The following is a 24,910-nucleotide window of genomic DNA, read 5'->3' as shown; positions in this document are numbered from 1 at the left end:
CTGGAATTGACCTTCTCTTTCATCCTTCCAAGGAAAAACAAATAAAGTTAATGCTAACATTTGATTAAACCAAGTACATACTTCCTGTAAAATGTTTAACCTTGAGTTTAAGTTAGAGCTGATTATATTTATTATTCCACTTGTTGCAACGGATTTGAGTGTTATGCCTTTAATAAGTATAGAATAAAGTTAAAAACATAATTGAAATCTTTAACATTATAAACCATGGACTCTTCATAGGTCTTACGAGCTATTATTGTTGGAAGAATAATTTATCACAGATAGTTTAGACAGCTTATAGAATCAACTTTGATTCTTCAAGCTTCTGCAGCCAATCCATGGCAAAATGATTTTCCTTTCCAATCTATAAAGACCATGACAATACCTGTATGATACTGATGCTGATTCCATCCACTAGTTTTCTCTTGTAAAAATCTGACTTAGGCCTAATCAAAATGAATCAACATCATAGTGATTATAAAGAAGACTGTGACATTTGCCTCAACAGGAAGTTGTTAGCTCCCTGCACTCCCACCCAGCAATTTATATTCTCAAGTGAAACTATTTTATTTTGAAGAGATTAACAGGAATATTTCTTATTCTTTCTCTCATCCACATCAATGAAACAGATTTTACATATATTTCCAAAATGCTGGTAAGTCAAATTTATGAAATCCTTAAGACAAAACTGAGATATGAAAAAGATTGGGTTTATGTTTATTAATACTTCATACAAGACTTAGAGGTAGGAATGAAGACTGAAACAAGTCTCATGATTTGTATATAAAATGCAGCAGTTACAAAGTCACTGTTAGTGTATGCTGATGATGTGAGAGTTGAATGTTTGCCATAAAAACAGTGATGAGAATTCAGTTACTTCAGCTTTTACATACACTAATTTGAAAACAGAAGCATCATAGACTAAGTTTGTACTACTAAATTATTTCCAAATGTATAGCTGTATATATGGAAAGAGATGGACAAGGATATGCACAAGGACAAAATTTATATATTAACAAGACAATAGTTTAGAAGCAATGAACCAAATTAGATGGTACGACACTTCAATGGTAAAGGCCATTTAAATCCTACATAAGATATATTTTGCTTTTCATTTATGCATAATCAATAAAACAAATAGCTTAGGTGATAGGGCACTGGACAACTAAGAAATCAGTAATTCATATCCTGTGACCAGCACTGAAATAATCAAAACAGCTTTCAATGTCTGAGTCCATCTACCTCTAGGGTAATACAGAGGATTGGGCAGCTGAAGCAAGACTTTATCTTGAGAGGTTTCAAAGCCTGTAACTAAGATAAATGAAAAGATTAAAGCATGAAACTTTGTATGTTTGTCATAATATAAGACAAGATATTACTAAATCCACCATTAACAGTTATAACTGATTGGAAATGGATGCAGAAGTCTCTTTGTTTGATCCACATTTAAAAACCTGAACGCCTTGTAAAAGCAGACTTCAGCATAAAGAGGTGTTATATTGGACTTGTCCTTAAAACATTAACTGCCATAGGTACCACTGATAGTTCATTGCAAACTTCACACAACTGCCATATGCATCACTGGTGGTACATCTTCATAATTTGAGAAAATATTTTCTGTATATTGACATTGTTTCACAGGTATTTAAATAACATGCAAGCTAAATATTAAAGTTTAATTATGAAATATTGTAAAAATGCAAAAAAATACATTTCCTTGTAATTAAACAGTATGCAGTGTGACTGCATAAAATACGTGGCATTGCCAGTAAGTTCCAGTAACAGGCAATGGCAGTTAATGTGTTAATGATATCTCTTCCCCATCAGATCCAAAAGTCAAATGGATTCAGATTTGATGAGTTAGAAGGTTCAATTTCTTTAGGAATAAACAGTGGAAGTTTCATCTTGAAATAATTTTGAACCCAGTGCTGGTGTTAATCTCATTTGAATCATAATGTTTAATAATCCATGGCATCAGAAATTTATCAAGGATGTTTCAATACCCAGCTGTGTTGTTAAAACCTACTTTGCTGACATGAGGTTGAACTACATGTCTGTCCTTTGCAAGAGCTTCAAACATCATAATCAAGGTTGGATTCTTACTTTGCATGACAGCAGGAACATTGGAAGGTTTGAATGCAATAACCATGCAGTTGTGACAATTGATGATGTGGTCAACAATAAAAGTCTTTTCATTAACAGATTCTAACTTTCCCATCATTTACATTAGATAGCTGAGAAATTTTGGGGCCATCTAAGCCTTAATAGCTTTAGATTAGGCTGTGAGAATACTTTGCCATCTACAAATATATGACTTTATACCTAAGTAATTATTAACAATCCTAGCTATTGTCTTCCTACCCACACCATGATTTTTAGCAAGCTTGGTTAAGCTGGTGATGGCTTTACTTTAAATCAACCAAAAGGAATGGTGTTGGCATATTTGTGATTGCAACAGGTATCATCAAATGAATGGAGAACATCTCATGTAGTCTTAGCTTAGCTAGAGTATGTTAAACTGTTGCTTTTACAGAATCTGTTATTGGTAATGATGAATGAGAGCTACATCAGGTGCAGCTCATTTCACCAATAGTATTTTGTTGCAGTGATTCTACAATTCTATCATAATCTATTATTTAAAGCATTAAATTAATATCTTAGACTTGATATATGCTAAGGTACTTATACAGATATAACATTTTGAAAATTGTCTCAATTTAGCTACCCAATTCTATAAGTAGCATCAGTATAATCAAATTAATGAGTGTTTCATTGGCTATGCAGTGTTGAGCTAAAATATTTCCATGAATAGAGCTATTTGTCATAGCTCAGAATTTTATCCAATAGTGTTATTTATATTTCTCATCTGCTTCATATTCTAGCAACTTGATTTAAACGCAAGCCCAATTGAACTGAGGGATTCAGAAAATATTTGCTTTAGTACCATACTGCCACATATTACTGGTTCTTTTCCTATTAACTCTAGCCTCCCAGAAAACTGAATCATTTTATAGTATGATGTTATAAATTTAACGCCTTACCAATTCAGTCAACTAGTTTGAAGATAAATGACAAAACAAAGGTATTTAGTGTTACATTTGAAAGCATTTACAATACTATTTATCAGACAATATTATTCCATTAAATATCTTATCTCGTGATTTTCAATCAGGGTATTGTGGAGCTCTGAACTTTTCCCACAGGTACTTTTTGGAAAGATGAACAATTGTCACACATACCATAACAATGCACTTCAAAATTTGATAAAATGAAAATAAATAAATAAAATGTAAAATTGAGTGGCACAGATCGAAATATGACTGAGGTAGTGGTGCTATCATTGTAAAATAAAAAAAAAATTAAAAAGCGTAAAAATTTCTCATTTTACCAATACTGTTATGAAGAGGAAGGTATGGTAGCAAACAAACCACAGTAACAATATCAAACAATCCAACTCACAGAATTTAAAGTTGTGATTATAATAATGTAAACTAATAAGCTGTTTAGAAACTTTCTGGTAAGTTCATATCTTGCTACAATTGAATAAGCTGTTTCTTCTTCTGTATGTATGGCAGGGTCATAAAATAGTTACCATAGTTACTTGTAATTTACTAGGAACAAGGGACAATAGAACTGCATACCTGACACGTTGAATTTGTCCCATACTAACTTAATTAATCAGTTGGTTCTTTTATTGCCATGAATCTTCTCTATCACACATAACTGTAGCTAACTAACAGCAACAACAACAATGACAATACTGGCAAGTATAACAACATTAGTCCATATTGTAATGTGAAATGAAATGAAGTTCAGGGCGGATGTTGATTGATGTTAGTTGATCAATGGTCATTGGTTTGCAATGAAATGGAAGAAAATGTAATGAGTTTTTATTATATGTGGCAGATTATGTGATATGTAAAGCAGAAGTAGAACAAAAAGTAAAGGATATGAAAGGCAAATTGACAATCTTTGTGTGCAGGAGAAAATTTGAATGGACTATTCTCCCCGAATTCACTAGATGAAGATTTTATGCTACAGAAACATTTCTAATCACTAGGTTTGAGCCTTCAATTTCCACAACTTCATATACCCACTTCCGATTACATCGACACTCAGTGCCACACTTTTCAGAACCACATTTGTTACATGGAAAATGGCATCCTGGACAGTCCTCATCCAAACAATCACAAACATCTTTGCTGTTGTCAAGAAGTCGACCAGTTTCGTCATACATTTGGTTGGTTTTCATGCTGATATTAAAAATGAAAAAATAATAAAAAAGTTATTTCAAATCAAATTTGATTAGCTTTCAAGAAAAATATTTTACAGAAATATATTTTGGTAATTGAAACTTGAGATGAATAAAATTACAATATATTCAAACATATTTGTTGTATTGCACTCTCTCTCTTTATATATATATGTATATGAATATATGTAAGTATATATGTGTGTGTATGTATGTATTTATGTATATGCATAAATACAGGGTGCGATGGGTAAATTGTCGCCATTTTATATTTTTAATTCTATGCATTGCTTGTTTTTGATTTTGTCAACTACACAGTATGGTAGGGCCAGTTGTGCACTGTCTGTGAGAAAACAGACACAATTCACTCTGCCAGAAATTTGTAAACGACATGCTGTACTGCTGGGCATTCACACTGGAAGCTCCAGTACGAACAGATGGTGAATACACAAAACAACCTTTGGCTTGCCGTGTCCCCAAAACATGTACCAAGAGTGATAAAAATCAAACATGTAGCCAACATCATGGAGTTTGAAGTGATCACTAGTGATGGTGGCGTTATGCCCTCATTCATCTTCCCACATAGCCTCAGACTCAATACAGAGGCCTACATCAAGCACCTGGAGGAGGTAGTGCTGCCCTGGGTCAAGAGGGTGGCTGCTGGAAGACCCTATGTCTGGCAACAGGACTCTGCACTATGCCATACAAACAGAAGAACCCAGTCATGGCTGTCAGACAATTCCAGCGACCACACCACTCTTAACATCTGGCCACCTAACTCCCCAGACAGCAACTCCTTTGATTATTATGTGTGGGGCACAGTTGAGAGAAAAACCAAGAAAACTCCTTGTAACACCAAAGATGAACTGAAGGCAAGGATTATAGCAGTATTCACCAACTTAAACAAGGAGACTGTCCAAAAGAGTTGCAGGAGATTCCGAAATCGTCTGGAGGCTGTGGTTGAAGTCAATGGTGATTTTATTGAATAAATTTACTCTATAGTATCTCAAGATATTTTTATGTAATTTTGGTAAATATATGTTAAAATGAGATGTCAGAGTTATTTTCATTTTAGCGTAATTTAGATAATATATTCAACGCATCCTGTATGTGTGCGTGTGTGTGTGTATAGGCAAAGATTACTGTTTCAAGAGTACACAGTAGACAAGGTGTATAACTGAAAGGTTATACGTAATATCCTATTACTCTGTATCATATTGTTTGCAACCTAATCTCGGATTTCTTTAACCGAATTTTAGTGTATACTTGATTTCAGAAGGTAAAAATATCAGATAAGCTACTTACCAATTATCTATTTATATCTCAAATGTTTAAAAGAACAACGTACTTATTAGATAGAATATATCAACTTATTTCATAGAATAGGTTTATAAATTTTAAAATAATTCTCTAAGATAAAATAATATAGCTAGTTCTGTTCCACATTTGTATAAACATTATAAATGTTATACACACAGACATTTGAACCTGTAACTGTTTCAAGTGCATATATTAATTTAGTTCTAGCCTGGCCAGCTTTTGCACAAATCAGTAAATGCTTTGCTTGTAAATTTCTATAACAGAACAAGCATTTTTGGATTGGCTCAGAACATCTGTAGTATCTGTTACTGAGGAGATCAAATCAGGTTGAAACAGTGAATCTGGTGATCCACTAACATTCTGAACAAAGCCCTATATTTTTAACACATAAATCTCTTTAAGCAGTTTCACTGAAACAAAATATTACAGCTAGTGTTGTTTCACTTTTGTATATACATTATATTATACACACAATATTAACCTTATCTTTAGATATGAAAGCAATTTTAATATTCACATCTTCATCATATTTCAAATGGTTTGCTTCAAATTCAGTCTGGTACTAATTTGCACTCCCAAGATGACAAGCAATCACCCTGAATGGAACATCATATAAGTAAAAAATAAAAAAAATTTCATCTCTAAATACAAGGTTAATCTCTTCTATCTTTTACTTGTTTCAATCATTCTACTGTGGCCATGTGGAGGCTCCACTTTGAATGAGTTGACCCAATACTTTGTTTTTAAAACCTGGAACTTATTCTAATCTCGTTTGTAGAACTACCAAGCTATAAGGACAAAAATAAATCAACACTGGTTGTCAAATGATGACGTGGGGGGACACACATGAAAAGCTTCTTTTATTTCTGTCTATCAAATTCACTTACAAGACTTTGGTTGGCCCAGGGTTAGAGTTGAAGGGACTTGGCCCAAGGGGCTATGCAGTGGGACTGAACCCAGAACTATATGGTGCAAAAGCAAACTTCTTACCACATGAAAAAAATTGAAACCTACTAACAATAATTTATTTCAGATATTTATACACTTAATATTTAATATTGAGATTTTATATGTATTTGGACAATACACTTTTCAGTTTACATCTCCCTGGGTACCAGATAATCTTCATTAACATCCTACTTGGTAAGAGTCTTAGCCCTCAAGAGTCCTAAAACGAGAGGTATGTCTCTCAACTCTTCAATGTTATAAAAGCTAGGATAAGTCCCACCACACAGCAACATTTTCTGGTAATGAATATGGATAGAAAGGAAAAGATGTTATTTGTATTAAAGAGTGTTTTGTTTTCTCTATTTTTAAAATATGCTGTCAGACCATAAAAAAAAATAAACACAAAGAAATGCTAACAGAAGTTTGTGGGATGTTAAAAAAACTAAAAGCATCCTTCTTAAACTCCCACCAAGTTACAGTGACACTACAAAGATGTTTCCTAAAACTCAAACTGAACAAAAACTGTTTAGCCCTTTTAATATCAACCCACATAAGACTGTGTGCCTCCAAGTGCTCATATTTAAATTAAAATCTTAAAACAAGAATGATAATGTGAGATTTTCATTGGTCAACTTCAACACAACATAATACCAATATATAAAGTTATAGATACATCACTAAATTATAGTCAGTCTATTCTACAGAAATAAAGTCACAAAAACAAATTTAATTATAGGCCACAATATTGAGAAATGAAATACATTCAAGAATGGAAAATACAGAAAACGTACTTCTCTCGATAAATTCTTCGGTTCATTTTACGCATTTCCCTGCTACTTTTTTCTGGATCAAAATCTTCCATAAATTTGACAGAATTGATAGGAGAAAGCATTTTCAAATGCTTGCCAACATCCTATTTAAAAGAATACAACATAACAATAATTTCTCGTCTGTATGTATGTGTGTATATATATATATATATATATATATATATATATATATATATATATATATAATTTTGGTGTAAAAAAAAAATAGTCATGGCAGTATGGATAAGAAGCTCGTTCAGCCCCACTGTATGGCACCTTGGGCACACAGTGGCAAACAACTAAGCACTTTAGAGTTTATAGCATGCTCTATTGAAATAAACAAAATCTTATGCTACCTCAACTATAAAAGATAGCAAAAAATGCAACATGTTTTACATAGGCTGCAACATTTTACACATTTCTTATATTCATTAGAGCTCAGAAATATGACAGACTTGCCTAAAAGATTAATCACTGATTAACAGTCACCATCATCTTGACTATTTATTAATAGTTTATTGTATTAATATTGCTATCTACTCATCTTTGTGCCTCTTTGACATGTGTAGTATTGTAAACACTTTAGCTCCCAATGAAAAACTTCTAGTTAGTGATTAGGGTCTTTTGTTTTTTTAAAGAAAAAGAAGCTAGAATATTAAATTTGTGGTAAAGAAGTTTGTTTCTTAACCATGTGATTCAGGTTCTGTTCTACAACATGGCACCTTTGGTAAGTGTCTTAGCAAAAAGCTTACCAAAATTTTGTGAGTAGATCCAGCAGACAGTGTGTGTGTGTGTGTGTAGGAGTGCTAGTATCTCCTTGTCTAGACATTGCACAATAGTTGTCAACAAGCAACACTATCATAAAAACTTATTTGTTTCTAATCTTTCGTATAACACGTCTAACCATAGAGAAAATATCTTATTTGGGAACAAGTGAAAGTTGGTGACAAGGAGGGCATCCAGTAGTACAAAATTTACTTCAACAAATTCTATCTGATCCATCCAAACATGGAAAAGTGGGCATTAAAATAATGATGATAATGAAATATTGAACAGATCATTTTTCTCCAACTTGGCATTGTTAGGCGACTTCGATTACCTTCCTATTTTTATACTGTTTAATGATTTAAATAAACTACAAGATTTTATGCCACTACAACTATAAAAGATAAAATATTTATTCCGCATTAAGTTAACTGCCTGATGTTTATGTGTTTGTGATAAAAGATCAGCACTATTGTTGTACAGAGTGAAAGGATTGTAGTTGTGATGTTTGTGCCTTTTCTCATAAGTATTAGTAGAATAGGTGCAATACCTAAGACAAGAATCAAAGCTGACTCGCATCATATAGTTTGCCAGGAGCTTACTACCCCCATGGCAATTCTTGACAGTTATCATTATTGATGCTACCACCACCACCAATAATAATAATTATATACTATCTTATAGTATATTATTCTACTATGTACAGGAGACAACCCTAGACATGCTTTGGTCTTATTATACCTGCTCAGCAAAGCATAAACTTGTCAAAGCAGTGATCATTAACTTAACTATTTTTAATACTGATGGTGTTCCTGAATAAAAGTGCTAATTTTCTCTCAAAGTGTTGGCATAGCTGTATGGCTTAGAAATTAGCTTCACAACCATATGGTTTCATGTTCAGTCCCACAGTGCAGCACCTTGGATAAGTGTTTTGTACCCAGACAAACCAAAGTCTTGAGTGAATTTGGTAGACAGAAACATTATATGTGTGTGCGTGTGTGTTTGTTTATATTTGTGCTTTATAAATGATACTTGCTACAAGCAGTGTTGCTGCTGTTACTTCTACTGACAACAAATTTCCCACTCACTTCACACCTTCAAAGATATGTGAAATAAGAGATCCTTTACTTGAAAAACAGGCAAAGGTTAACAACAGAAATAGCATCCAACTGTTGGATGCTGAACATGTCTAACCCATGCTAGCATGGAATAGGGATGTAAAACAAATGAATACAAGTATAATATTGTACATCTATTTAGTAATTGTCTTATCGCTACTTTAACAAGTATAGAGAAATTTACACTTTACTGATGAGGTTCAGAAAGCCTGAAATAAAGCTCACACTAACTTAGCTATTATTCTTCTGCCGATGTCATCTCTACTTTTAAGTTCAAATTCAGTGCGAGTCAAATGATTCATATTCATAAAATACGAACAAATCATTATTTACTGGAGTTGACATTGCACCTACATAGAAGAGTGGTAAGTAGATATGGGAAAGCATTGAACCTTGCAGTAACTACCTTTGTTCCTTTGAGTTCAAATCCTGTTTGGGTTAACTTCACTGATCAATCCCTCTAGAAGAAAATACTCCATATAGTAACTATTACATCCCCTATGGCTACAGTAAGGATGATTGAAGAAAGCTAGGGACACAGGCAGTATTTAGATAGAGCTGCATAGAGAGAATTATAGTAGCATTAGTACTAAAAACAGAGAGAGGACATTGATTAATATTGTTTAATTTGAATTGTTCATTTATTTTTATCATTCGTTTTTACATCCATTTGTCTATGCATGCATGGGTTAGATGAATTTGTTTTTGAGGCACTGCTTTACAGTCAAATGTCCTTCCTGTTACTAATCCTTACCTGTTTTTCAAGCAAGGGATCTTTTATTCCACATGGCTTCAAAAGAGTAAAGCAAGCAGATGATGTGCTGACAAGAGAACTGACAACAACATTGCACATATGTAACAACTTTCATAGAAGTGAGCAAAATGTAAACAGACACGCACACATTTTATAGATATGTATATATGACAGTTCTCTTTCAGTTTCTGTCTACCAAATACACTCATAAGGCTTTGGGGGCTTTGGCCAACCAGGAGCTATAGTAGAAGACACCCAAAATGCTAAAGAGTGGGACTGAATCCCTAAATCAGGTTGGGAAGAGAATTTCTTACCCATACAGTCACACCTTCCTCTGTACAGAACTAATTTATTAATTTTTACTTTTTGAACTTGGAAGCATGGTCTGGTAACATTCATTCTTCATGTTGAAAATTTAGCTTGACACACAGTTAAAATGGTGTAGTTTTAAAATTTTTCAGATAAGGTACAGTTGCTGAAGTGCAGTAGTTACATTTGGTTAAGTGAGTCTGCAATATAATAAAAAAAAGTGTCTCATTTCATTTACAATGTTAGTATCCTTGGGAAATGTATATATGCCAAAACAAAATGGCATCACAGTCAGTTTTAGAAAGTAGAATGGTTACTGCTATCATGCTAAGTCATAATCCACTTTTGAACTCCTAACTCTCCTGATTTTATTTTTCATCTTGCTTATATTGCTAGGACCTTTAGTTAAGATACAAATATCAGAATTCTGTTTAGAACCTAAGTATCTTATCCCTCAAAACTTTGTATAAGAAAGCAATGAACATGACAATTTCATGATATTAAGACATATCCAGGAAGGGATATGCTTAACTGTATGTCTTGTCTGAAAACACTGCTACCATCCAAATTCAATTTGTTTTATCACAATATCTTATTAGTGTTAGGTTTCATTTTGAATAATAATAATACTTTCACACACTTTCGACCCCTTAACACCAAAGGCACCTAAGGTAGGCACCCCTCTCTTCCTCATTCCATCTGGCCTACAGGCACACAGAGTAGGCCCATTCACATGGACCATTCTTGTCACATTCACCCACCTTTCAACAAACTTACTGGGTGACAGCACCTCCTTCTCCAGCCTCACTTTCCTTTTCAGGTGGAACCTGAAAAAGTCAATGAGGCCTTTGCCGAAGAGGAAGGTACCATCTTCAACCCTTTCAATCATGTCCACCACACAACCACTTTTGCCATAGCCACCAAATAGAGAAAAGCTGCTTGTCCTTCCCAGCCAAAGGAAGGAGGCAGGGTGATCTTCACAATGGAGTTGGACGATAGCTGGATCCATCCTATACGTGAGAATAACTGTTCAACAAAGCTCCACCAAGCAGCAATGTGTGGACATTGTATGAGAGCATGCAGAACAGTTTCATTATTCCGCGTGCATCTCAGACAAGCCCGTCTGACTGCACACCTGTGCCTGTAGAGCTTATTGCGAACTGGCAGAGCCCCCCAGTAGCACTTCCAAGCCAGGGATTTCTGAAAGTTATCCACAGGCCCCAGCCCGAAAGTGCTTTGGAAGAGACCAGCCAGTTGATCCCTCCCGACGCCAGAACCTCTCTGAGAATGTCATCACTCTTGTCTGCCACTAATCCTCTATAGAACTTCAAGGTGGAACTTCCACCGACCACACTGCCTGACTGGCCAAGGGCTGTGAGCACTTGGAGACACTCTAGGTGCCAAGCACCCTGCCTTGGTCTATGCCTGATCCAGAACTGTAGACACATCAAGGAGATGAGCTATGGAAAAGCGCATTCAACAAACAGTAACCATACTTGCTTACCGTTAAGGTATTACCGGAGATGTTGCAGCCTCAGTGCATGTCTGTGCATCATCAGCCATGGCATGCCCAGTCCTCCACGCAATGAGTACTGACAGCAAATGGACTGTCTGACAAGCGGTACCTGTCCCTTCCACAGGAAGCAGAAGAGCAAGCACACTAGCCTGTTCAGCCATGAAGTGAGGCAAGAGACAACAGTCAGGCGGTAGTACATGATGGATGCAATGTACGCATTCGCCACATCCACCTGACCTTTCAAGGACAGCTTCCTCGCGGCCCATTTCTAGATGAGACTAGCCACCCTGTTTGTCATCTCACCCCAGTTCTTGTCCACTTGGAGGTCCAGACTGAACCAGATCCTGAGCAACTTAACCAGATCCTGAGCAACTTAACCAGTCCTTCCGTCCAGCGCACCACAAAGCTGTTGGTTGGCAAGGACCTGCCTCTCCAGGGGCCAAGCTGCAGACCCACTGACTTCTGGATAATCATTGCTCCTGTCACCACTTCGTATTCCCTTAGGGTAGTGCCAACCATCTCAATTTCCGAGACGTCCGACACTATCATTGTGACTTCGTCCACATATGCCGACACAAACCTTCCACATCTTAGTTCACTTGGGATGCCCCTCAAAACATTCAGCTTCTGTAGTAATGGCTTCAATACCAGTACATAGAGAAAAGATGAGAGTGGGCATCCTCGATGGACTGAACGTGCGATGCTAAACGATTCCGACAGGTAGCTATTTACTTTGACCAACGAACAGATGTCGCTGTATATTGCAGTGATCCAACCTCTGAAAACAGGACCGAAACCAGCTACCTTAAGGACATCCTCCAAATACTGATGGTCAATCCTATTGAAAGCTTTCGATTGATCCAAATTGATCAGGGCCCCACCCATGCCAGGTTCTTTACCAACCCTCTCTATGATGTATCGCATGAAGTAGAGATTGTCGTGGATAGATTGGATGAGGATAGTGCAAGTCTGTTCATCACCCACCAGTCTGTCTACGGCAAGCGCCAACCTCTTTGCTAACACCTTGGCCAAAATTTTGTAATCTGCATTTAGCAGAGTTACAGGTCTACAGTTATCAACAATGTACTCCTTGTTCAGATCCTTTCTCAGAAGCGCCACCACATCATGGCTCACAGATCTGGGGATTTTCCTGTTCTGCTGCCAGTTGCAGAAAACACTCTGCAAAAGCTCACTGAACAAGCCTGACATATGAATATAAAGCTTGAAGGACAGACCATCCAATCCTGGAGATTTCCCCCCTTGTGCAACTAGCCAACGCGTCATATATATCTTCAACTGTTATCAGCATTTGGCAGAACTCCACATCCCTGGCTGAAAGCCACAGCAGACCATCAAGGTAAGAAGTGAGGTTCATCACCACCTCCAGACCACCATGTGCCCTGTACAGTTCAGCAAAGTGCCGCTGAAATTCCACACAAATCTGCTTGGACCCATGTAGCATGTGCCTGTCCTGACCCCTCCCCTAAAGACCGAATTGTAGTTTTATTACCATGTTGCGCCTCGGCCACCCGAGCCCATCAAACGGCTTTTGTTCCCTCCTGTTTTAGAACACGTGCCCTAGCTCTGACAATGCAACCTCCATACTTGGTGTGGAAGAATTTGTTCAGAACCAATCTCGCTGTCAGCACGTTGGTTGCTATGCCTCTACTGAGTGCCTCTTCTAATTTCCTAACTAGGTCTCCCTCTACTCTAGTCTTCTGTATCACTAGTTCTCTGCTAAATTTTACAGCTTCTACTCTAATCTCTCATTTGGGGGCTACCCACCATCGGTTGTTGACTGCACCTGTCAACTTGCTAAGTTGTTCTCCGAAAGCTCGATGCGCCGGGAAGGATGCATTCAGCTTCCAGTATCCAGGAGCCTGCTTATGAAGCCTATCTAGGTCAACCGTACAGTTCACAAACTTGTGGTCTGTATAGCTGATGAGTTCGAATTGTGGGCAACCTATGCTATCCCTATCTGCTGGCCAATAAAATATCCTATCGAGATAAGATCTGGATGACCTGATGCTGTTGCCCATGTCCACACTGGGGCATTCAGGTAATCCAGTCTCAACCTGTCAGCCAGTTGGAAACGACTGAGCAGGCTTGCACACTCCACTTTTCTATCTGCTAGCCCCACCCAATCTACACATGCATCCAAGATGGCGTTCTAGTCGCCCAATAACACTAGAAAGACCTCCAAATGTCTGAAGAAATCCGGCTGCCCGATCCAGTTGGAGCATACATAGCAACCAGTCTAAAAGTACTGCCTTTATTATCATTCATATCCAGGACCACTGACTAACCTTCTGGGTCCAGGAAGACCAACTATATCTCAAAATCCTGACCTTTTCTGAACATCACTGTCACCCCACCCCCATCCCTGGTCGACTAAGAGATGCAAAGATCTCAAAATCGTCAAAAATGGATGCTAAGGTGCATGTGTCTGCGATCCTGGTCTCACTGATGGCTATTATATCCAAATTCAGCCACCTGAAGTCATTGAGCAAGCGACCTTGCTTCCAGGACGACACCAGGCCATGTGCATTTATGCAGCCTACTCTTAGCACAGCCAAATTGGCCTAAAAGGAAGGCAAGAAAGATGAGGAGTGTTACTTACCATCTTGGTGCCATTGGAGATCAGGTGGTCCTACCTCCATTTCTTCATTGGGCTCCTTTGGGAACCCTTGTAGAAGCCTTCCATTGACCTTTACTTGAAGGATCCCTACATTGTCTGGAAAGGCATCCCTCATTGTTTGGTAAGTGTCCAAATCCATCCTCACCATCATTAAATCCTTTGACACATTGCATGTGCTAGTCCAAGATTTCCCCCCATCTTTTTCAATGTACTTCCTTCCTGATAAGAGGGCTATCAGTTTTTTGTTGGCCCTCCTTACTAACATAAAGTTAGCTGCCTGCGTCATTGCTTTTTGCTGTTCTTGTTGCATTTGTAGTGTGAGTTTCCTTTTGGGATTCTTTTCTGTCTGCAGTGGGAGTTTTGGTGTTTGTGGTGCTGCGGGAGTTGTCTGAGTGTCTGCATTTGTTGTGGGTGTATGTGTAGTTTCTTTGTTATCTTGTTTTGGTGCAGGACAAGATGTCTCACCTCTGTGACTTCTTTTCAGTTTTTTGGATTTACTCTGTTTCCCCTCATCATCACTTTTTAATGTGGTAGAACCAGTGTATGTTGCAACCTCCTCCTCTCTGTGTGGAAGTGAATTTGTGTTTTATGTGTATCTTTTTCTGCATGTTTGTTCGTGAGAGGTGGGGTTGTTGAGCTTGGTTGCAAGGAGTTGGTTTTCGTGGTTGACCTCTCCAACAGTTTTCCTGCTGGTGTTGTTGCTATGCCTCCCACTGCTGCCACCATTATTGCTATTTTTGCTGCTTTCCCTGTTGTTGGTGGTCTACAGCTGGTGCTGTTTTTTTGTTTTCCCAGCCCTGGTATTGGTGTCAACGCAAGTCTACAGACACTTGTACCTTTTCGCTGAGGACAGTGTGCTTGTAGGTGTATTGCTTCACCACAAGCAAAGCAATGAGGCTTTCTGCCCTCAGTGATCAAGGGTAATTTCGTCCCGTCCTTGAGGCAGACATGGTCTGGGATGTTCTCCAAGTCTTGTGTTTTTATCCATCCCAACCCAGTCTTCTTTTTGCATCCGTTGGACTTCTAGGAGGAGAGTGTCGCTGCCCTCTGCAATCGCGCATCCCATGAGCCACCATATGTTGATACCTGGTGTTTATTCCGTGGACTCAAACTTTTATTGTTCTTCTGCCCATGTACATTATAAGCTGGTTACTTTTACAGGCTCCCACCGAATGCTTCATGGCCAGCTCTTCTGTTTTAAAAAGGACCAAAACGGTACCAAAACTTCAGTCTCTTTGAATGAATTCAACATCCTCTCTGATTGATCTCAGTGCCATCTCTGCCGAGACGCACCTATACTTTACTGTCCTCTTCTCAATTTCTACCTCCATTTTGGCTGGGATTGCGAGGGTTGCCTGGGTTTTTTTCTCTTTTTATGAGTTTGTGGGCCAGGGCTGACATCGCTTTTTTGTTGAAGATGTCTATCTCATAGTACTTTTGTTGGCATTTCGCAGCTGCTGCTGTAAATGTACTTATTCTGCTCTCCCTGTTGATGGTGGTGGTGGAATAGTTCACGTTGTTACTACTATTGTTACTTCCAAATACACCTGCCTCTTTGTTGCTGGTGTTGAAATTGGCATTGGTTGTGTTCTCATCAATGTTTTTGTTGTCGTTATTCGTTTTGTTATTGTTTTTTGTTAAGCTTCTCTGTTCCATGTTGTTGGAGTTGTTATTTTCTGTGTTGATATCAGTTATCATGGTATTTTCCACATTATTTCTGTTGGAGGAGTAGGCAGTTACAATTTTGTTGTCTATTCGACTATCGAGTGATTGTGTGTTCTCCATTGTGTTGCTTTTCTCTGTCGTAATACTTCTTTGTTCTTTGCAGTTAATTTTATCGCTGTCCATAGATTCTGTGGTGCTTTTGGATTCGTTATCAATTTTGTCCTCGAAATTATTACTAGTGTCAGTGAAAATTACATTTTCATGACTTTTCCTGCTGTCACAAACTGGTTTGTTTTGGATTAGAAAGTTACACCCCTCCACGCCACTTTTCACTTGCAAACGTGTAAACATTTCGCAAATACCAATATCTGGGCACAAGGCCCAAATGTTATTTAGTTCTTTTTTTCTGGGGACAAAGCCTATTGTCTTATACTCCCTTTTAAACAATAATATCAATGAAGACAGTAGTTTTGATAACAAAAATACCTGTCAAGCTTCCACCAATGTTCTAGCCTTCTAACTGGAAGTATAATAATAATGATAATAATAATGATGATGATGATGATGATGATGATGATGATGATGATGATGATGATGATGATGATAATAATAATAATGTTGTTGTTGTTCAAAGATCCATTTTAACACTTCTGTGTTACCTTCTGGATGAGAACTTCTGTACTGGCAGTTGGTATTACATTTTTTTTGTCATGTTTAGGAGACCCATGGAAATACTCTTTATGTGTCTGACTAGCCATCTTCAGGCTTTTGAATTTTTGACCAGTATAAAAGTCTCAGTTATAATTGTGTATTATATAAGCGTTACGTTTTGAGTTACATACTGCTATTAAGATACTGATTCTATAACTAACTTCTATTCCTTTTTGTTTTTTTTTTCTTTTCTTTTTTTGTAGTGGTAGTAGTGATATTTTAAATAAGATGCTTGTGTTTTCATATAGTGTTTTACTGTCACAATTAGATTTATAAATGTTTGTTTCTCAAACTACTTTTCTCATCTTCGATGTATTGCTGACTGAATGTATCAGTTGGTATTCTCTTGTTTTTCAGAGATTGAACCTACAGCCTTTATTTTACCAACTGGGTTTGCTGTATTGAGCAACTTGTCTTTTGTTCTGGAAGACAAGCCATTTATAGTTTATTAACAGGTTTGCTGTTTGTTGTTGATGGGAGATTTCTAATGTTCCAGCTTTTGATATTACTTTATGATTAAGTGTAATGCATATTGTATCCTGTTCAACTTAAAAGGCTTTTCAATGATCTATTCAGCTATTCAATTGCTTAGCTGCTATATATTTACTTTGTGTGATTCTTTTTTATTTTTAATAGATGTTGTGTCTGTTGTTAAAATTTATTTGCATATTATTCCTCTACTAAATTATTAAAATGTCTATTTCAGACATTAATGATCCATTTAATCCTATTAATTGCTTTGTGCAATATTACTTTTATGAAGAAAAGTCTAACACACCCTCCACCTTTATAGATATGTGAATTGTCCTGCATGTCTTCTCTAGGAAGTTAAAAGATTTAGAAATAATTTTATTCTCAATTTTACTATCCAACATAGTTTAGGTAATGACCCAGGTGAAATGACTGCTCCATTCTTAATCATAAATGTAGGAACAAGGAACAATAAATTGGTATCAATATACATTCTTTTAACCACTAAAAATTCCTATACATGCATACAAGTAGTAAGTGGTCATACAAGTACAGTTATTAAAAAAAAGCAGCAATAAAAACTAAAACAAGTTTGTTTTGAATAGCACATATCTAAATGAGAAGCTGTTCCTAATACACGCATATGCAATATTTGCTTTTAAAGTTAGTGTGCTGAAATTAATGGGGTGAATGCAGTATAGTAAAATTATTAATCTTAAAGATGTACCAAATAATCCCAATTAAAACATTTAAGAAAACTCCAGGATAAATTATTTGATAAAAAGATCTTACTTAAAAACTGAAAATTATATATTTTCTCTAAACTTATTAAAGCGCTTTATTTTAAATCAATTTCTTTTTTAATCTATATTATCTTTACAAATTACAGTCTGTCATTTAGTGCACTCTAGCCACATATCCATTATATTAACACCACATATGAGAGAGAGAGAGAGAGAGAGAGATTACATGTTTAATATCTATTGCTTCTAGCCTTCAGAGATATTATCACTCTAATAAGTTCCAGCTACATCAAACAATCATATTTTCATGGTTATTACCTACATAACTACTTGCAGCTCTAATTGCTATTTTGTGTTAACATCACCAAAGAACAACAACCATATCCACTACCAACACTTAACTATTTACAAACACCATTCACCATAACCATCTTCATTGATGCTCACCCGCCTCTGCCATCAATATGACCACCCACAACAGCAAATAACTCTTTAAAGGGTTTTTTTCCCCCTTTCAACAGCAATTTATTTTTTCTTTGAAGTTTCCACTGAAAATCATTTCCTACATGCACAATACCTTGCATCTCAAAAAAGGCATGCATTTACATCCATGATTCAACTGGTTGCTCCTATTCAAAAACTTAACTGTTGCAGGTGTTGTTGTTTAGATTCAAATCAATTTTGATTAAGCAGGCCTATGGTCAATAGCATTCTAGTCATGGCCACCCACTCTTTTTAGTGGTGTGTAGGACAAGATTATTTAATGTCTCCCTTCCTTACTTAAGATGACAGAGTGTGGTGATTTGAGGGCGATTTGCCTACTATGTCAAGTAACCAAACAGTGACACTCTCATTAGCTTATGTTGCAGATGTTTTTATAAAAGTTAAGAATTTAGGAGTGGCAGAAAGAAATTTAGATAAAAAAATAAAGCAAGTGGATACAACAAGGTGGCATAATTCACTGCTATAAACAACAGTATTGTAATGAGCCAAAAAGGTTACTCAACCTGTTACAAATAACAACTATATTTCCTCTTACAAAATGATGGAAACATCTAGTTTTAGGAATACAAAAACAATGGACGATCATGGTTGGAATGACTTTGATCATAGGCCTGTTGAATCAAAACTGATCTAGAGCTAAATAACAACAATATTATTATAAATAGACAAGTGTTTTTATTTACTGGCTTGCAGAGATTGCATTATGTCCATGAGAAAACACACCTGCTGAGCAGACTGAAAACTGGAGTTATACATTCCCTCTAGCAAACTTCAGAGGTCCATGAAAATAATAATTATGTTTTGGTCACATTAACAGAAAGCAACAAATTTAGAGTAAAAACTAATAATTGATTACATCAACCCCAATATCATCATCAACATTTAACATGTGTTTTCCTTGCTGGCATGGTTAGGATGGCTTGATAGGAACTAGCAGGGACAGGGGCTGTACCAGGTTTCATAATTTGTTTTGGCTTCATTTCTACAGCTAGATGTCCTTCCTAATGTCAAACACTTTACAGAGTATACAGGGTGTTTTTTACATGGCACCATCACCAGAGTTTTTACATGGCATCAGGAAAATCTAATAGCAACAAAACAATTTCTTTAAACAAATTTTTTGATAATTTTAACCTCATAGTTACGAGTTTTCCTACTGTAATATCCAGGTAATGACATGCTGCTCTGCATCAAAAGATGAATTGCTAAACCTATCCTAATAGGATCCAGATCACATATCAAACCAGAATGGTTCCATCAAAAACATAGATGTGGAGTAAAATGGGAGTCAAAACCCATGACAGTGTTAAGCTGTTAAACACTCTAAACCAGTAATTGTGTTAAACTGGGTGGTGTGTTAGACCAACCTTTCTTTTCTATGACATCACATTGTGAACAACATCAAGTGACTTCCACAACAAGCACTATCTGATGTCATGGAGTTTTCATGTAAAAATAGAAATGTAGTTTCAAGTTCTCTTTCTACAGATTTTTTTTAAAAACAAAACACTATCTTGTCAGTGGGATACAAATTTGACACATCTACCTGGGTACTAAGAGCAAAGAGCTGGGACAAACACAACAAAGCATTTTTCCTTTTGCTCTAACAATTCTATCAACCCATTGCCAAAGACTTGCATTATATTTCATTGACCTTTATCACAGACAGAATTAGTTCATTAAAAAGCTGTCTGAAGAACTGAAGACAAGTGTGAGAATGCATTAAAAGATGCATCTTTTAATGTGTCTCACTATTCAGTCATCTCAAGTTGTACTCAAAATTCTTAGATATGTCCTCCTACTTCATCACTACTACTCTTTGTTGTGTAATGCCTCATGCCATCAAATTTTGCAAAACCATCCAACATAAATTGTGTATGGAAAAATGAATATGGATTATTAAAAATAGGAAAATAAAAATGGAGGTTAAAAAAAAGTTCTTTCCTGTGTTCATTTGAATTTAAAGGACACATCACTGAAGGTGTCAAGATATGGTTGAGAGATCATCATGAACAGAGAACATATGTTGAGAGTGTGTTACTAAAATATATACAGTAGTTTTATTTGTTTCCTATTTTACTGTAGTCTCTATATATAATCTACTGTCAGTTAAACAGATGGTACATATGATAGCTAAATATATAAAGATTTGATCACTGATTTATTATTACTACATAGTTAAAATGAATGGAAAAAATCTTTTTATTTTAACATATGTCTAGAAATAGAGAATAAAGAAGTTTTAGAACTATATGTGAATATAACTGATGTTAATTACTTTGATATTTTGGTTTGTGTAAACATGGGCAGAAAAAAAATATCTAACAGTTGTCTTGTGCTTACTGAAATGATTAAAATAGTATCAGTAATGGAGCTAATGTTGTCTTTTCCTTCCCACTACGAGTAAAATATTTCTCATTAGACTTTTGATGCTCACTGCAGTAACACTAACTTATGAAGTTAGTGTCAACACATTAACACCAACTTCAAACTATTGCTTTCTGACATATCTGAGTAAAAAAAAAAAATCTTTTCATGTCTGTTTAGTGGTTCTCATCACTATTGTGGAAAATATGGCAAAGTTTATGCTTTGCAGAGGAGGTGTAATAACGCGAAACCTGTCTAGATTTGTCTCCCCTACTTGAGCTATCACCTTTGCTTCCATGCTTAAGTATTTCTTAATTAAATTTATTTTTTAGCTTATTAGATTTAAATATGTTAACAATAACTTAATTATCATTTAGAAAGATATTTAGTCCAATGTGTTAACAAGATGTGTATTTACATGTAACTGGCAAAAGTGGCTGATGAAAATGTTTGATCTCAGCTCAATGATAACTTCTATGGTTTTTCTCGTTCTTTCTCTACTCCTATGTAACAGCCAACACATTTTGTCTTAAATTTAAGTACAAGCATATAAAGAATTCTAATAAACTTTAAAATTGTCATGACAAAGCGATCTTACAGCCATCGAGATATGGAAGAAAAGAATAAATAAAACGGAGCAGATGAATGAATTTTAAATAAGTGATTCTTCTGAAGTATATGAAAAACAATCTAGAAAGATGATACTTACAGTCTCGGAGAAATTCCGCCTTAAAAATCTTGTGTACCAATTCGTTGTTCCAGCAAAATCCAAGATCTTTTTCATTTTGGCAATAAGCCGGCCCTTTTCAATGATCATTTCACGAGTCAGCTCGTTGAGTTTACCGTCGGCATGAATACCATTTATCCACCCAGTTAATTCTCTGTCCATTTCTTGCACTTTTGTAAGCTGGCGACCGGTTTTTTTCGGAGGGGTTACTTTAACACTCGCGATCGAACTGTCTGAGGACACACTTAAAGTGTTCTCTTCTGTCTGGCACTGTTTGTCAATATCATTACTATTGGAGTGATCAGATTTCGGGGAAACAGGAACACTATGATCATTCGAACTTTTGGATATGTTATTGGTCTTATCCATCGTTGTTTTTTGTCCTTCGTCTTCAAGCATTTCAGAAACTGAGTGTCTTCGTCTTATAGTTACTTTGTCTGTTCCATTTTACAGTTTTCTTCTTTGCAAGCTTTTCGCAATCTAACCGAGGAGGCTAAAAGCCTATTTAAAAGTGATATTAGCAGTGATTCCATTGTTAATAGAAGAATGACTGAAAAATCAAAGAATGGAAAAAGTTCCGAGGCTAATTCCTTTGTTTCATCAACATTACTTGGTTACAGATTCAATTTTTCAGTTCGATCTCATTTTAGTCGCTTCATCTGTTGTCTCTAAGTATTCATTCATTGCTTCTGAGCTACTCTTTGCAAGTCGATGGCTCCTCTATTGTTCTGGCGTTTAAATACACGCAAGTAAGACAGTAGGAGCATTATAATTCTTTCGCTTGTGATTTACACAGAATCATCTATATTCGTTTAATATTTATTTTTTAAAAAAATACACACACACAGGGGATAAAAAAGACCCCAAGTATCAACGATTGTTATGGTTGGTTTGCATTAAATGAATGAATTAATGAATGAATCCGAAACAATTTTCTAGACCAGTGAGTAGACATAAATTTGTCAGTAGTAAACATTTGGCAAAATTGTAAGTTCCACTCATTTTGTTTTGATCGCTCAGAATGCATGCTGCTAAGCGAGACTTTGAAAATGGCGCTGAACAACAAAGCATATTAACTAATCATGTTAAACAAAAACTCCTGTTCTAATTCACAAAATTCAAGAAATACTAAGCAATGATTCTGTTGATAAAAATAAATATAAAAACGAAAGATAAAATAAACTCAAGTAAATCGCTCTACCTAATTCAATATTCCAAATTTGCCAACGGAAGTTCTTTAGCAAGTACGCATGCGTAGAGAGATAGGAATTCCAGAGAATGGAAGCAGACGTCAATATCTATACATTAATAGAATCTTTTAACTATATTCATATATATGTGTTATAGATGAAGAGAAAAAGAAACTATTCGATTAATTTTGATTTATTATTGGTATTAAAGTGTAAAATTTTGTGAATCGTCTTTATTTATATACAAATGTTCAGACTTCCCGATGTTCTAGTTTTATTGCACGGCTAGCCATGTGATACATTAGGCGGCGAACCAGTATAGATATGAATCATCTTCTCACTTATGAGAAAATTAATGTCTTCTTTCCAAATTTTCGCCAGTCACGAGGCAGTCGAAGCAGATATAGTAATGTGAAAAATATTGTCAGAATAAAACCATTCTGGATCGATTATTTCTGCGTTTTAGCTATGGTTGACTGGTTGAGTTAAGGCTATCGCATTTTGCTATTACTACGCAAAGGAGTCTTCATTATTTCGTTGAAGAACTATATTTTGTCTTCGAAACATATGCACTTGTACATTTTAAAGCGGCTACAAAAGCTATATTGGTTGTTATACTGACGAGGGCAACAAATCACTGACTTTATGATCATATGTAACTACTAATCATTCCTTTAAGTACAAGTGTTTTTTTTTTAATAGATTGAATGGAGTCCCTTATATTACTGTTTTCAATTTCTCTGATCCTAGAAGAATGAAAACTACAACCAAACCAAGAGAGATTTGAAAAGAGTCTGCAATGCTTAAAGTATCAACTGTGGCATAATGACTTGGCAAATTCACTTTATGATAAAGATATTGATAGTGATAGTAGTTTTGATGATGATAGCAATGATAAGGAGGATTTATTTGTTAGCACAAGTAATTTGGAACAAGTTGATCATAATTTTCCCTATAAAAAAAAAAAAAAAATTAGCAATATATTATTACTTTGACAAAAGAACATATAAATTAAGGTTTTGTGGTTAAGATAGACTTAAAGAATCTCCATACGACAGTCCAGATCAACAAGTAGCATGTACTTTACATTAATATCAGAATCACATCTGCAAGCTTATCCCTTGAACTCATGCCAATTTTGTAATGTATGAGCTTTGTAAAGGCTTGGTAGTTGTTGGGGACTTAAGTATTTTCTGACTCTGAGTTGGAAGGCAGGTCTTTGCTATGTTATAGATGTGCATTCATCAAGAGAGATCCTCAATGATGGTGAGGCCTAGCATTTGTAGTGACACTGAGGGTTCTATTTACATGTTAATGCTTAGTTAGGGATGGGCAGGGCTGGCACTACACCCTAGGAAAATTAGGTGATTATTTATTGTGCTAAAATCTGGAGGTACCACACAAATTCTGAACAAGTTAAACAAAACTTTGTAATTCAGGTAAAAACATGAAATCTCAGTAAAAGAACAGATGAAGTGAACCCTGGTAGAGATGAAAATGTGGGATAGAGTTGGGAAGATGAAAGGATCATGTGATGTTATGACTTGTCGAATAATTTGGAATGAGACATTTAAAATTTTGCCAGATAACAGATTTATTCAGTGATATGTATAATCATAAAACAACAGATTTCTGGTTTGCAAGTTAATTAAAATTTTTTGACTGCATTTTTCAGCTGACCTAAAAAAAGAGTGATGACTGGAGGAATTTGAAGAAAAAATTCTTAAAGGGAGCACACAATGCAAGACTGGGAGAAAGGGGAATACTGCAAAGGCAAGTGAATTATAGGGTTGAGAGAAGCAGGTGTATACTGTAAGGCTAGGAAAAGAGGGCTCATGTTGTAGGGCTGGAAGAAAGAGCTCATTGTAGAGCTGGGAGAAGAAAGTTCACATTGTAGGGTTGGGAGAAGAGGACTCATGTTGTAGGGTTGGGAGAAGAAGGCACATGTTGTAGGGGTGGGAGAAAAGGGCTTACATTGTAGGGCTGGGAGAAGAGGGCTCACATTTTAGGGCTTGGAGAAGAGGGCTCACATTTTAGGGCTTGGAGAAGAGGGCTCACATTTTAGGGCTTGGAGAAGAGGGCTCATATTTTAGGGCTTGGAGA

The 24,910-nt window shown here is 36.0% G+C and overlaps 1 protein-coding gene across 2 annotated transcripts; it reads right to left on the bottom strand.

Moving 5' to 3' along the window:
• Positions 1 to 689: 689 nt before the first annotated feature.
• On the bottom strand, positions 690 to 22,845 carry LOC106881189 (ARL14 effector protein). 2 transcript variants are annotated; one of them, XM_014931477.3, is made up of 3 exons: positions 21,600 to 22,845; positions 7,312 to 7,433; positions 690 to 4,253 (listed from the first exon to the last, which is right to left on the bottom strand). In XM_014931477.3, exons 1-3 carry the CDS (start codon positions 22,014 to 22,016, stop codon positions 4,031 to 4,033), a joined length of 762 nt encoding a protein of 253 aa, XP_014786963.1. In that variant the 5' UTR covers positions 22,017 to 22,845; the 3' UTR covers positions 690 to 4,030. The 2 variants fall into 2 exon arrangements, with proteins under 2 accessions (XP_014786963.1, XP_052827727.1); XM_052971767.2 differs by lacking the exons at positions 690 to 4,253; positions 7,312 to 7,433 and adding an exon at positions 15,605 to 16,614.
• Between the last annotated feature and the right edge of the window lie 2,065 nt (positions 22,846 to 24,910).

Source organism: Octopus bimaculoides, chromosome 11, assembly GCF_046866305.1.
Source record: "Octopus bimaculoides isolate indiv1 chromosome 11, ASM4686630v1, whole genome shotgun sequence".
Lineage (NCBI taxonomy): Eukaryota > Metazoa > Mollusca > Cephalopoda > Octopoda > Octopodidae > Octopus > Octopus bimaculoides.
The sequence above is the reverse complement of the archived record's forward strand: the minus strand, read 5'-3'. Positions and strand labels throughout refer to the sequence as shown.